This window comes from Aptenodytes patagonicus, chromosome 11 (assembly GCF_965638725.1).
Source record: "Aptenodytes patagonicus chromosome 11, bAptPat1.pri.cur, whole genome shotgun sequence".
In the NCBI taxonomy this organism is placed as follows: domain Eukaryota; kingdom Metazoa; phylum Chordata; class Aves; order Sphenisciformes; family Spheniscidae; genus Aptenodytes; species Aptenodytes patagonicus.
The window spans coordinates 2,831,671-2,843,560 of record NC_134959.1 but is presented as its reverse complement, the minus strand read 5'-3'; the positions used below and the strand labels follow the sequence as shown (position 1 = coordinate 2,843,560).

At 47.1% G+C, this 11,890-nt stretch overlaps 1 protein-coding gene across 3 annotated transcripts in view; it reads right to left on the bottom strand.

Moving 5' to 3' along the window:
* Nucleotides 1-803: 803 nt before the first annotated feature.
* The window catches only part of FBXO31 (F-box protein 31), a 28,320-nt gene continuing 17,233 nt past the window's right edge, over nt 804-11,890 (bottom strand). For all 3 annotated transcript variants that reach the window (XM_076348972.1, XM_076348973.1, XM_076348974.1), the window contains 5 exons: nt 11,557-11,631; nt 9,734-9,843; nt 8,836-8,989; nt 7,833-8,197; nt 804-6,619 (listed from right to left, as the gene is read on the bottom strand). In XM_076348972.1, the coding sequence (XP_076205087.1) occupies nt 6,397-6,619; nt 7,833-8,197; nt 8,836-8,989; nt 9,734-9,843; nt 11,557-11,631 (927 nt within the window). In that variant the 3' untranslated portion in view covers nt 804-6,396. The remainder of the gene's footprint in view (nt 6,620-7,832; nt 8,198-8,835; nt 8,990-9,733; nt 9,844-11,556; nt 11,632-11,890) is intronic.

The window sequence follows — 11,890 nt, the reverse complement described above, 5'->3', positions numbered from 1 at the left end:
TGGGTTGCATAACTGGAAGCACAACATCTACTCCATTAAAGGCAGGACTCAGGCCATTCACGCTGAACCGGGGACTCTGCCGTACGTCCTGGCACACGATCAGACACAAGACCCGCTGCACGAGGACAAACGACTCCTCGGTGGCAGCTGAGCTCACGCCACAAATTCTCCCATTTCAACATAATCACTCTTTTAGAAAAGCAGTGAGAGCAGTTCAGATCTGAGCTGGGTGTGAATTTGAAGGTGTGTGTGGGGAAACATGAAAAAAGGCGTAAGAAATACCGATGAGTCTTAGCCCGATTCCATGAAGAAGGGGGTTTACACCATCACGCTGCATCCCCTTCCTCATCCCTCGTGTTTTGTGCCAGCTGATCTCTTTCAGACCAAGTGGAAAGAAGAATAAAAAAACATGCTTCCTTTCAGAAAGAGAAAGCTGTGGCTGGGAGGGCAGAAAGACTTCATCAGGGCTCAGGTCGTTACTTCTGCCAGCCGCAGCATCTGCTGCGGGAGGGAGCCGGGCACCGCCGGCACCCCGGGGTAGGAGCTGCGCGTGGCAGATGCAGGGGGAAGAACAGAAAACAGGGACGAGGAAAGAGTTGGGATTTCGCAGCATGAGGCGTGGGGGTGCGTGCCTCGCATCTTCAGGAAATCAGTTTAACTGCTCACCGAGTACCCAAACAAGGGAAAATTAATTCTTATCGCGTGGTGGAAGACAGGCTGCTGCACGTCAGAAGGGTGGAACCCGCCCGCTGCTTTCCTTTGGAGCAAGAAAAAAAAAAAAAAAAAAAAGAAGCAAACAGAAGTAAGTTCACAAAACTTTCCTTTTTATTATTTGAAACTGGAAAAGGCTCCTTGGGTAACAATGATCGGGTGTAAAAGTAACGCACACGTTTTGCTCAGCTTTTTGATACCTGGGATGAAGTAGGCCAAGTGTTGCAAAGTCACGTCTGGCTTTTAGACAGCCCGTTCCCCTCAAACCCACGAACAAAAGGACGGGCAAAACCCCACCCCTCAGACAGGGGAGCACACCGGGCAGGCGAGTTGTTTAAACTACAGTTATGTTCCACACAGGTGTTTGTGGCATGAAACCGAGGTGTTTGATGTCAAATGGCATTTTAGAAAGAAAAGCTCACCTTTTCCCTCTGCACTACCCTCTGGATGAAGCAGGGATCTGGTGTTTCGCCCTCATTTTTAATAAGTACCACGGGGTACTTTATAGAGACTTATTTACACTCAAAGCCTGCTGGAGATGCCCAGATAAATCCATCGGTGTCATGTTAAATTGGCGAGTGCAAAATACACATGGAAACAGGGTACACCTGCTTAGGGGAAGTAGGAGTATTAATCAATGAAAAAAGTGCAGATTGCTTTAATTAAGCTAATGAACACAGTTGATCCAAGTGCTCTTTTCCTCAGAAATTAAAAAGACTGCAATCCAAACAAAAACCAGAACCGTACATTTTAATTCAGTGCACACACACACAAAAAAAAAAAAAGAAAAAAAGGTCAGTGGCACTCACAGTTTGGTAACTTATCTTCCACTCCACCGCCTGATCACACATCTCAAATATTTCGCTGTCCAACTGGTAAGTTATGCTGTCCATCTGGCCTGCAGCGCAAAGGCCAGCACGTAATCCTTTGGCAGCTGAACACAACAGAAGATTATTGGCCACGTGAGCAACCAGCTACAAGACAGAGTTAATATACTATCATTTCCTAAACTAGCAACTTGAGATTATACAACCCATTTCCACACAACACTCAACACTCCCATTAAATTCCACTAGTTTTAAATTAATAAAAAGCAATAAAAAGTCATCCTTGTTTAAAAGTAAACATTGAGCCAGCTGCATTTTAGTTTTTTCCTGGTAGCTTACACCTCCAAGCAAGCTTGCATGTGATTTGCTTTCTCCCCAGTACAAGTTTCCCAACTGCCATCCGACCTCTGCTGTCCCATTCCAGAGTAGCCGCGGCAGTACCGCACTGTTCACTCCAGAGGGAAGCTGACAGCCAAAGTTACGAGTAATTCCGTCCTTTTTCCTCCTCCTCAATAAAAAAAAGAGAAAAAAAAAAAAAAGCCTGACAAGTCCATGTGGACTGCAGTGAGTCTCCGACAACCACAACGCCTGATCACAGCACATTTATAGCTACGCAATCAGGCCCAAGGCAAACAAACTGGCTGGATGAGGATCTTTGATGCTTCTGTTTTCCAGCTGGCCAAACCCATGTGTTCTGGCAACAGAGAAAGCACGATCTAGGAGCACACACAGCCCGAGCACGTAAGCCAGTCACTTGCTTATTGCTCCTGAGCTAGAATTAAGCCCTAGGTCCTGCTGTGGCTATTGGGGCAATGCTGCTCTGCAACCTAATTGCAAGCGCTTTTTTTTATCCCAAAAGGCTTCTGCCAAGAGAGTATTCCTGCCCCTGACAAGTTGTTTTCTGTCTTCCCCAGCGCTTTCCACCCATCTGGGGTCAAGAAATAAAGCCAATTGTCCACAAGATTTTCTACAGACCGAACAGGACGAGGACACGTCAGCACCAGAAACTTATCACCATCTGCAAGGCACCACCACACATTATCCCTGTCAACAGCTCACAGAAATATCCCAACAAGCTGGACAACTAGGGTTCAGGAAACAAACAGGGTATGCACAGGGAGGTGGTACAGCCCGTACCAAACATGAACAAGTACAGCAAAATACTGTACTGTTGGCACTGCTTCCCACAGGTACCACGAGGGAAGGCTGGACCGGGGCTGCGGTCACATCCCCCTCGGCCACAGACGATGCTCAGATCCAAAATGCCTGCCACTGACTCTGGCTGCACTCCTCTTGTTCCTTCCCCTCTCCCAAAGTTTTCAGAGCTGCGAATTGTAACTCCTCATTGTGTTATTCTGCTTTTCCCTGAAAGCACTGATGTAGCCATGCACAAAGGAACCAGCAAAGACGCAGGAGCGCCCAGAGCATTTATGCCAGTCTCTCCAAATTCGCCGTCTTGACAGCTTTCCTCACCCAAAGCCAAATCAGAGGGAGTTTTCTGAAATGCCACAAAAGCCTGCCAGGCTTTGAGGAACAGAAGGTGAGAAGAGAAGGCAGAGGAGGAGTATTAATACAAAATTTGCTATTTTCATTGCCTTTGCTCTAGACAGAATAAAGCCATGGTGTATCAGCAGTTTTGCCTTTAATGAGGACTAGCACATTCTGACATTTTGAGGCCAATCAGGTACACTATAAATAAAAAGATGCTACTACAGGGGCAAAGCTGAGCTGTGCAAAGTTCCTGCAGGGCATCAAGCCTCTGCGAAGCCCTTCTCTCCAGCCAGCCAAGCAGGTCTCACCTTCGGAAGGCAGACCCTTAACACTGCCACTGAAAAGGTTCAGAAGGGACAAGCTACAAGCAGAAGAACCGTCTTAGCCTGGAGAACAGCTGATGCACAACCTGTGCCAACAGCCAACCAACAGGTCCTCGCCCAGGTGACAAAGCAGACCTGTATTCAGCAGCGAGCAAAACACTCCGGCCATCTGCTATCCATGGGTTTGCACTCCCCAGCAGACTCCCGATATCCAGGGGAATTTAAGCTGCAGGTAACAACTACTAAAAAGATTTTATGACACAGCAGTGGAACATACCTACACTGCCTTTACACACTCAGCCAACCCAACACAGCAGGTCACAGGGAGGAGATCAGCTACAGAGTCAACGTCTGTACTTATGGAACAGTATCTCGGGTCTCAGGCCAAGTGCTTGTAGTGCATTCAATAGTCTGGATTTTCAATCTTACTTTAAAAACAAAAAGCAAAACCTATTAAAGTCAGTTATGTAAAACTTCAGGATTTTTATTTTTTCGGGTGAGTGGGGACACTGAAGGAAGGAGGAATCTACAATCGGAACTATGGATCCATTGGCAGCTGAAGCAGTGCTGGTTTTAAGGACAAACGATTGAAACAGCTGCCCAAGGGGACCTCTCTCACCCCTTTAGGCTGTTAGGGAGAATACAAAGCAGCCAACGTACTGGCTGCACCAGCCTAACAGCAAGCTCCAAGAGAAACTGGCCACCCAAATGCTGAACAGACTCCTAACAGCTTCAGGTATCCCAGAAATCTGCATCATCAAGCTGGAAACCTGTCTGCAAGATTAAGCACACGCTCTCCTTCTGCACACAGCTCGGCGGCTGCAGCAGAAGGCCGAGATGCCCCATTTTAGCTTCAGCTCACCTCTCTGCCCACACACCAAGGCTCAGAGAACTGCCACCCTTCCTCCCTCCCAGCCCTGCGTGATGGGGTGAGATCCAAGTCAACTCTTCCCTCTGCTGATGCCAACAGGAACACCTCTAACAGGCTGCTCAGAAACAACCTACTTTTTATAGCTTATTCACTACAACGGTAATAGCACTTCAGATCCTCACCTCTAACACTGAGGCAGGTTTTCCACTACTGACAAAGCAGTAGGAAACAAAGAAAAAAGTGCCCCAAATCACCTTCAAATTCCCAGAGGTTTGTAAAACTATATCCAAAGAGACAGGAATTAATCTTGTGAGTGACGTGACCTTCTGCTCAAAGTCTCTGCTGGAGACTCGGTTCTCACGCAGCTTGAGGGAACGCTCAAGAGCCAGAAATGGCAAAAAGCCCTTGTGAGAGTGAGAATAAAAGCTGCTCGCAGTCAGTGAAACTAGGCAGTGACTGAAACTTCTCCATAGAAGGGGCCTGAATCTTCCCAGCACAACACACATACGGACACATTTACAAACCAAAACCTGAACAAGATGTAAAGGCAGAGTTTTGTTAGACACTGATCCGGCTGGTAACGGGAAGAGGAGAAACCTGGAGTTTATCATCACAGCCAGAGAGCAACTGCAACAAAGGATATATTTTGCCTGTAACAAGAGCTTCCTTACAAACAGCTCTCTCCTCTCCACACAGGGGTCCCTATCATCTCTTCCTACACAGGATTAACAACACGCACTGATGCAAATGCTGATGGTTTATAGCACAACTCACAGTCTGTAGATTAGCACTGGCCAGGATTTTCCTGCATAGGACAATCTATGGGGAATCTGCTTCCTCGCCTGCAGCCCACACTTCCCAGTAGAGCTCAGATCTGCCAGAACACAGGTATCATGGGAAGAAATTAAGCCCAGGAGCTTTCTGAGGAAGCAGCAATCATCTGGGATGAAACAAGTGTGACTAGAAAGGGAACAGAAGGGTCCTGCAAGTGGAGCAGCAGCACCCACCTGTCAGCACCAACCATAAAAGGCGCCAGAACAAGCCACAGCAATATTAGGAGAATCCCTCGTCGCTCCTTCAGACTGCGTAGGGCAACCTGATACAAGAATGACACCTAACTGGGGTCACATTAGTATCAGCAACACATGGCACCTTCTGCTGCCCATCACAGACAGGAGTCAGTAGGCTGCATTTGGATTTATTTCACAGTTAGTTTTCTTTTTTCTCCTTCCTTTACATTTTCAGGCCCATTTTAAAAGATCTGAGGTGAACCTTTCAGGTACAAAACCAGTTCTGAAAGCACCGGCTTCTGCAGTTTACACTCATTTCCAGTCCCATACCCAGCTCCTATAATAAAGAATCATCATCTCCTCTACGCTCAGGGAGATGCCCAGACCTGGAGTCCCAGGGACAGCACATCCACTAAGCTCCAGAAGCCAGGGCAACACTACGCACGCTGTCATTTACAGTGGGAATCCTCCCCTTGCTGCCAAGCTGGGGGAATTTCTCAAAAGGAAACCAGCCACTCCAATTACTAAGCCAAGGATGCAGGTATTACACCAGCCCCTCTTGACAACGCTGTACCCAGAGAAAGGTTTCTGGAGAGGAGGACGTGCTTTGTCACTGCTGATGCAATTTATCATTAAGCAGCCAGCCAGTCTGCAGCGGTGGACCGCGCAGGTTTTCAGGAGGGTAAAGCAAGTCTCCCAGGAGGATAGATCGGCCTAGAGTGCAGCAAAGGCTTAAATGAGTCCCCTCCCTGAAGAAGAGCTCTTTCCACAGGAGACTGCTAATGGTCAGAGCAGAGGGCTTGTGTCCATCCAGTCAATTAGATGTTCTTCTGATCCAGCTCTGACCTCGAGTTATTTTTGTTCCAATACATTCTTTTTGCAATAAGAAAGGTCTATTTCCTCCTCTGCAGGATCCCTTCGGCTATACAAAGCTATGTTACAGACTGGGAACAAGGACTGCTAGGGAGCAGTGTAGGGTGGCAGGGAGGAAAGGGCAATCATGGGTATTTTAACCGGGATGTGTACATTTGGGGTAAAAAGGCTTTATTAAAAGTGCATGCTTTTATTCAGAGGTACCGAGAGCAAGGAATCCCCATCCCAGCCCTGGCTGGGGAGTGCAGCAGCCTTTGCAACCCCTAGCCCTGTCCATCACCAATCACCCATCAAGTAGCCAGCGACTGAATGTTCTTCAGCATTTCATCAAAAGCCTCACGGGAAGGCGCTTCAGCGTTCTGGAAGGAGACCTTGATCCGGCTGTAGAGACTGAAGGACTTCAGCTCCAGCCAGATGAATCCAAAGCGATCGTCATCAAAGAGAACAAAAACACCTGGCGTTCGCTCGGGGCTGGTGAAGCCGTGGCCAGCAATAAGCCCCGTCCCATAAAAACTGCAAGGAGAGAAGAATAGCAAAAAAGATGGGAGAACAGCCATAATTACCCAATATTTAAAAAAAAAAAAAAAACAACACGACAAAACCCACACACAAAACTATGATCAAGCCATTGTCAAGCACACCGCCAGGTGCTACAGAACAAGGGAGTTTTGCATTCAGTCAGTTCTCATCACACAGCACAAAATACTGTTGATACCATTTTAAGAAAATAAACTCTCCATTGCTTATTTGGAGGTTGCTGCTTTTGGCTATTCTAATTAGCACCTGCACACCAAGGCTGAATTTTTCTGTAGTTCAGCCCAGTAATCAATCTGAGATTTACTTCTGCAACTCAAGGATCAACCCAGGCCCAGACAATCCTCACAGAAAAGGAAAGGCATGTTGAGAGGGTAACCAGAGAGGCAAACCTGGCAACAAAACCCAGGGGAAGGGAGAGAAAGCAAACCCTAAAAAAAAAAAGAAGAATCTAACTGGAGCTGGGGAGGAGCAAAGGTCAGCCTAACCTCCAAGCAAGCAGCAGGTGGAGCAGGGTTTTATTCAAACACAACTCGGTTGTGACAGCAGGGGCCTTCTGGGATTAACCAGCTATTGGTAGGTTTTTCCATGAGCACAGATGTTCGGCTGAAGGTCACCTGCCTAAGCCTCAGCTTTTGGGCTCTGTTTCCACACTTCATTTAGTATGCTGCTTCACTGACTCCAGGTCCCATTCAACAAGGCTCTCTGCATACTTGCACCTACTGCTTAGGGTGCTCAGCACCTTCCAGAGCTGGCCCCAAGGCACCAGAGGCCAGGGAGGGGTGGGAGAGAGCACCGTGTCCCACAGCCAAGAAACACAAATGACACACACAGAAACGGGAAGCGGCTTGAACAGATCTCCAAATATACTAGCTGAGCAGCTCTGGGAAACAAAACAGAAAAAAAACAAGGCAGGGTGGAATATGGGAGAGGTGCTAGCTTTAGAATTAACAGGATAAAATCTAGCAAGGAAGTGGGATGGCAGATGACAGCGTGGTAAGAAAGAGAGGGAGAAAACGAGAGTGTGGGAGATAGGGCAGCAGCGGTAGAAAATCTGAGCACAAGGGGCTGGGAGATCCGCATGGCAAGCATGTGGGGCAAGCAAATACAGAACACGCCTCAAAGACTCCCCCGCTTCCGTTTCAAAAAGTGTCTGGCACAACTAGGCTATAAAACCACTAGTCCCCGTTACCAAATTCGGCAGGTCCGGGGATAGTCTTCATTCCTCGATATGACTCCCATGGGCAGCACGAAGGGCTGGGAAGCTGGTGCCTTGTCCTGGGTCGTCCCCGCCGCCCCAGCTGCAGTCTCTTCCCCCTCGGCACCTTCTCCTCCCAGGGGTTTTGCAGCAGGCTGGGAGGCAGCCTGCTGGGAGCAGTCCTCTTCCTCCTGCTGGTGTTCCTGTTCCTGCTCCTCCCGACGCACCTGCTCCTGGACCTCCAGGACGATGCGAGAGAGCTCACTGAAATCGCGAAGGTTCTCGATGTCGGGTAGCTGCAGAGGATGCGCCAGGTCGATCTCCACAGTCTGCTGCCCAGCTGGGATGTTGGGATCTCCCTAGAGACAGGAAGGAACAGCATGGCTGCAGAGGCAGGGTGCTACAGAGTTCAGACCTGTATCCTCCCCACGTTCATCATCTGACTTCTACTTAGTGCACCCTATTCTACAATCACCAAGTTGGCAACAAAAAAAACCCTCAGACCTTTTTCATTGTTCCCTGAGCTGTCTATGTCACCTCTGCTTTCCCCCTCCCAGAAACAGAATTTTAAATCAAAAGCTACGAGCCAGGCTGTACTTGCAAGGGTGAAAGAAAGTCAAAGCTGCAACTGCATTTTGTCAGAATCCCTCCCTGAAGAGAGGAAGGAGCTCACTAGCCTGGCTTCAGTGAAGAGCTGCCAACATTTGGTACCTGCTCCTCAGATACATGTGAGTGATCTCCAGTGACCTGCTACCAGCTGCTTACAGAAAGCAGCTGGAAGGGAGACAAAAGGAAGGGGGAGTCAGGTGGCCTCATGAGAAACTTTGCAGAGCAGGTTCTAGCTACTCCGCACGTGTTAAGATTCACCCAATGCCACCAATCTCCACAAGGAACAGGATCTGGGATGGCAACAACTGACTACCTCCCAGACAGAGATCCATGGCATCAAGAAGAGAATACTTTAACAAGCATCTGAGAGAAAGAAAAATGCACTCACGGTGATTTTAGTCCCCTTCGCTTTCTTTCCATGAAAGCTCAACATGACAATCTCCAGCCCATGGCTCCCATACGTTCCTTTGAAAAGACCTGGCTTTATAAGGTCATCAGGGCTGCTAGGAGGGAGGTAGATGCGTCGGTATGTCAAGCAGTTGCTGTGCAAAAACCAAAAGGTCAGAGAGGTTAAGAGAGAATCCCTCAACACAAAGAATGTGTTTGCAGCCTGCTCCTCCAGGCAGCTTTGGGATGTCATCACAAGAGAGGTGGGATCTGTGTTTTCAGCAATACCAACAAGCTTAACATTTCGTTTTAGGCCTATGCAAGCACTCCCTCCCTTCATTTCTCTCTACCAGTCCTTGTTAGCACACCAAGAGGCTCCTGCAGCAAGGTCACAGTAAAGCTCCTCACTCCCTGGGATTTCCGGAGGACCAAAGAGTGAAGCATAGTTAAACATCTGCTACAGCAAGGTGGCTGCTATTAGAAGTTTGGAGTGACGGTTAAAAAAAACCCTCAAGTTCTCAGGGACTGTCTGATTTCTGCCTAGCGCACTACAAAGCATATTGCTTACTAATATGGATAATAAGCAGATAACTCCTTGGGATCACAGGTATTTGCTCTGTCTTCAAATTAAACACAGTTAAATAACTCAAAACCATCTTACTGTGCACAGTTATTGTAAAGAACTTGGAACCTTATTATTACTGCTGCCATTACATCTCATCTCTCTGTACAACTGGAAAGCACTGTGCTTCACCATATCTTTGCACAGAGCCTGCAGAGACAGAACATTCCTCTGGCTGTTAAAGCCCATTGCAAGCACCCCATCTTTGGAACAAATGATCCAACGTGCTCTTGAAGTTGCAGCAGCCTCAATACCTAGAAAGAGCTGGTGCCCTTACTCATATTGGCTGGTGTAGATGAACTTCATCAAGATGAGCTCTTGCATATGTTCATGGAAGATGTCTTCCAGGGTCCGACCCCATTCTTCCCTTAGCCACGTCCGGAATTCCTGCAGCACAAGGAGAAGGGAAAAGCGGGAAGATAAAGGCATTTCATTTGCGACAGTGACGCACCCCAACATGACTTCACCTCGTCAGCACGATTCACTGGCAGAGCCACAGAGAGGGCATATGCTCTGCCAAAGACAGAGGATCACGGCTGGATTTGGGAACAAGCACGTGTTGCTACAGAGCTGGCTTGGAAATATGCTTAACAAGTAGTGATAACGGTAACTGCCCTATACTTGCCAGACTCCACACAATAAACATGCTTCCCTTCAAATAAATCACAGGTAGGACCAATATGCCTCCTCGGAATAAAAGCATAAGCGTCACCTGTTACTGCAAAGCAGCTGATGTTTCTTTACATCCTGACTTAACTTGCAGCACCTCATTTGTGTGCCCATAAGCTGACTCCTGTGCTCTATCCTGGCATGTTAAACATAAAAAGGTAAGCTTTTCAAGGCACTGAAGATTTAGGAGGTTAAATCCTGCTGATTTAATACTGATGCATCTAAATCCAAAGAGTGCTTTGAAAACATCTCCTGAAGTACCTCTACACCAGCTCTGACAAGTTAATACCCTATCATGAGTTAGCATGGTAACAGCTGACACTAAGATTGCAGCCTACCAAGTGATATTCCAAACCTGCTTTATCTTCTAAAACCAGATCCTCCAATTACCATAATGCCACGCAAACTTAACGCAGTGCTTTGAAAGTATTAAAGCATTTCTCATCTGCTACAGAACCAGAAAACACTTAACTAAACCTTTCACCCAGCTGTTTCCCATTAGTAGACAGACTTTTTAAAGCATTTGTTAGAAGCAACTGAAGTATCAGATTTGTCACGTTTAACTAGCTGGCAGCAAACGCCACTACCTGGAACAGGTATTAGCTGAAGTTCTTCATCCTGACATTTATACCTGCACCTTAAAACATGTAGTCTGAGTCAGGAATCTGCCTTGCTGGGTATAGCTGACACAGACACGGGATAAACAACCAAATGAAGCTTTTAATCCCTCCACCAAGATGACAAGCAGTAGAAAGGTGCCCCACTGACAAGCAGGTATTCAAATGCAGCTGGTACTCAATATTAGGCCTGTGTCTGAAAGATCTTAATTATACAGACAGCAATACCACAGAGATCAGCGTCTGGCGAGTGTTGCATGGAGTACAATGCACGTTGCTGTCTTTCTTTGGACAGGCCTGCTATCAAACAGGAATGGTGTCACAGCACAGGAAGAAAAAGGGTGCGGGGGCTCAAAGAGCACCTTGCCACACAGAACTGCTTAGAACAGCTTTTTGCTCAACAGGATGGACATAACAGCCTGCTCCAACACCCTGCTACGCACGGAGGTAAGGCACAGGGTCTCCACCCAGACATTCTGCAGGTGTAACGCTGAATTTGATCCCATATACTGGATCCTTAAACCACACCTTGGCAAGTACAGAAGAGGTTCCTCAAGATCCTGCAAATGGCCACCTTAAGTTTGGATTCAAGTCACAGATCAATTCTACTCACTTAAAAAAGATTGTAGTAAATCAGCCAGAAGCTACCAGCCTGGGTTTTCATGTACATTCAGATATACAGAAATTAAAAGGCAGAAGACCACCTCCCAGATCCCAACATTGGCCAACATCTTAGGTAAGACAGCAATGCTTTATCTTCAGAAAGGGGACATACAAGCAGCCTTAATGCAGACTCTTGGCAAAGCACTCTTACCTCTTGCCTTCCACCTGACATCCGATGGTGATCTGTCTGGTTGCATTTTGTGGAGAACTCATCCTTCTTTACAATCTGTAGTTACCACGGAGGAGAATTTAACAGGTTACAGACCTGTTTAGAAATGCCTAGGGTGATGTAACTAAGACTGCTTAGAGTAAATGCTTTACACAACAAGCGTTACTGAATTTGCTACAACAGTGAAATCATAAAGTGATACCGAGTGCATCAGCTACAGAATAGAGGAATAAAAGCAATAAAACCCCAGTGCATTCTAATGAAAGATAATAGTTTTAAGTTGCTTCTCTATTTGTGCTTCCTTCTTCAAAGAAAA